This window comes from Caenorhabditis briggsae (assembly GCF_000004555.2).
Source record: "Caenorhabditis briggsae AF16 supercontig from assembly CB4, cb25.NA_166, whole genome shotgun sequence".
Classification (NCBI taxonomy): domain Eukaryota; kingdom Metazoa; phylum Nematoda; class Chromadorea; order Rhabditida; family Rhabditidae; genus Caenorhabditis; species Caenorhabditis briggsae.
In genome coordinates this window covers 6,296-8,745 of record NW_025543418.1, presented here as the reverse complement: position 1 = coordinate 8,745, position 2,450 = coordinate 6,296, and the positions used below count along the sequence as shown (strand labels likewise).

Genomic DNA, 2,450 nt, shown 5'->3' with positions numbered 1-2,450 from the left:
GTCAGAACCCCTCTTTCTTTGGGGCGGACAACCATTCTCGGTCTGTCCTAGTCTCTCCCAGCCTTCGCTACTTTTCCCCCTCTATTCTCGTACATCTTTAGTACCTGAATAAATCTGTATTCTATAACTACTATTCGTATTCCTTCAGCCGGCCAGAATGCCGGATCCAAAGGACGTAACAACTGGCGATCAGGCAAAGGCAATGGCTGATCTCACTCAACAAATCGCCTCCTTGATATCAGTCTTCGGACAGCTCGTCCCATCTCAAGCGACCACGTCAACCAATGGAAGTCAGCTCGTGGAATCGATTTCAACTCGGATTCCAAACTTCATATACGAGCCTGATGAGGATCTGACATTTGACAGTTGGTACAACAGATATGGAGACGTCATCACCAAGGACGGATCAACTCTCACCGATGAGGCCAAAGCAAGGTTAGTTTTATCTAAACTCAACACAAAAGAGTATTCTCACTTTGCAAATCGTGTCCTCCCGGAAACTCCAAACTCCCTAAAGTTCGAGGACCTCATTCCGAAGCTCAAGGAGACATTCAAGTCGACCTCATCGATCTTCCGGAAGCGTCAGGAGTTCCTACGCACAGAATACGATGGCTCATCGATCGAAGAGTACACTGGGCTCGTGTTGCGACGGTTCACGTCATCAGAATTCAAGACGATGACGGACGATCAAACATGCTGCATGGTCTGGATAAATGGATTAAGAGACAACAGCTACTCGGACATCCGTACAAAAGCACTCCAGATCATGGAAGCAAAGCCTACATGTACACTGCTCGAGTTGGAAAAGGAAATCAAGCGCCTACTAGATGTGAGAGCCGATTCCAAGAGTGTGTGCAGCGCTGCAAAGCAGAACGAGATCAATGCCATTCATCAAAAAGCATCAAGTCGGGATAAATCACAGAAGCCACCACCTTCACCTTGTTTCAAATGCGGAGGCAAACACTGGGCCAGAGACTGTCAGAAGCAGGTCAAATGCACTTTGTGTCAAAAAGACGGACATATTGCCAAGTTTTGCAGAACCAAAAAACGGGATGCAAATGTACAAAAAGGCAACTTCAGCAAAGTCAAATCAGTCATCGTGGAACATCAGCAACAGGAATCGCTCATGTTGCTGAAACTGGAACTCTTCTGGGAACCGACTGGATCTCAAAGGATAAGAAGCTCTGGAACATTCTCAACCCAAGTCAAATCAGCGCAGTTCATTCCGATGCTGGATCAGCATGCAACTACCTGGACATCACTCGGAACAGACTGAAAGCTGAGTTGAACAACGAATTTTCAGATGTGTTTAAACCAGAACTAGGACGATGCACCAAAACCAAGGCATCGCTCCTACTCAAATCAGATGCCAAACCAGTGTTCCGTAAAGCTAGATCGGTCCCATTCGCCGCATTGCCCACTGTGTCAGAGGAACTAGATCGTCTACAGCAAGCAGGCGTCATCTCTCCAGTGGATTATTCCGAATGGGCAGCACCAATTGTACTAGTCAAAAAGAAGAATGGATCGCTAAGGATGTGCGCAGATTTCTCTACGGGTCTCAATGATGCCATCCAACTGCATCAGCATCCACTCCCAACCGCCGACGACATCTTTGTCACTCTAAACGGTGGGAAGTATTTTTCACAGATTGATCTTGCCGAAGCTTATTTTCAGATTGAACTGGATGAGCAAGCCAAGAAGATGCTATGCATAAACACTCACAAAGGATTGTTCAGCTACAATCGACTGGCTTTTGGAGTCAAGTCAGCTCCTGGATCCTTCCAACAAATCATGGATTCGATGATCACTGGTCTCGAAGGGACAGCTGCTTACCTTGATGACATCATCATCTCGGGCTCAACAATTGAAGAGCACAACCAAAGATTGATGGCACTGATGAAGCGAATCAATGATTATGGGTTCCGGATCCGACTGGAAAAGTGCACATTCTTGATGGAAAGAATCACATTTCTGGGATTCATCATAGACAAAGATGGAAGACGTCCAGATCCTGAAAAGATCGCTGCCGTTCAGCAAATGCCACCACCTACCAACGACGGCCAAGTCCGTTCGTTTCTCGGATTCATTCAATTCTATGGATCGTTTGTCAAGGAGTTGTTCAGGCTCCGCCCACCACTGGATGCTCTCACCAAGAAGGATGCCAAATTCCTCTGGACGTCTCAATGTCAAAATTCATTCGACCGTGTCAAGCAGATTCTCCAATCGGACTTGTTGCTCACACACTTTGATCCGAAGCTTCCGATCATCGTCGCTGCCGATGCCTCGCAATACGGTATCGGAGCAGTAATCTCACACAGATTTCCAGATGGCTCCGAGAAGGCTATCTACCATATCAGCAAAGCTCTAACAGCTCCACAGCGGAACTACAGTCAGATTGAGAAAGAAGCTTTCGGACTCATCACGGCTGTCACGAAGTTCCACAAATTCCT

At 46.9% G+C, this 2,450-nt stretch overlaps 1 protein-coding gene across 1 annotated transcript in view; it reads left to right on the top strand.

Moving 5' to 3' along the window:
- Positions 1-157: 157 nt before the first annotated feature.
- CBG24470 overlaps positions 158-2,450 on the top strand; it is a gene marked incomplete at both ends in the record, with an annotated part of 7,904 nt that continues 5,611 nt past the window's right edge. The window contains 2 exons of the mRNA XM_045241037.1: positions 158-1,060; positions 1,081-2,304. Coding sequence (XP_045100860.1) covers positions 158-1,060; positions 1,081-2,304 — 2,127 coding nt within the window. The remainder of the gene's footprint in view (positions 1,061-1,080; positions 2,305-2,450) is intronic.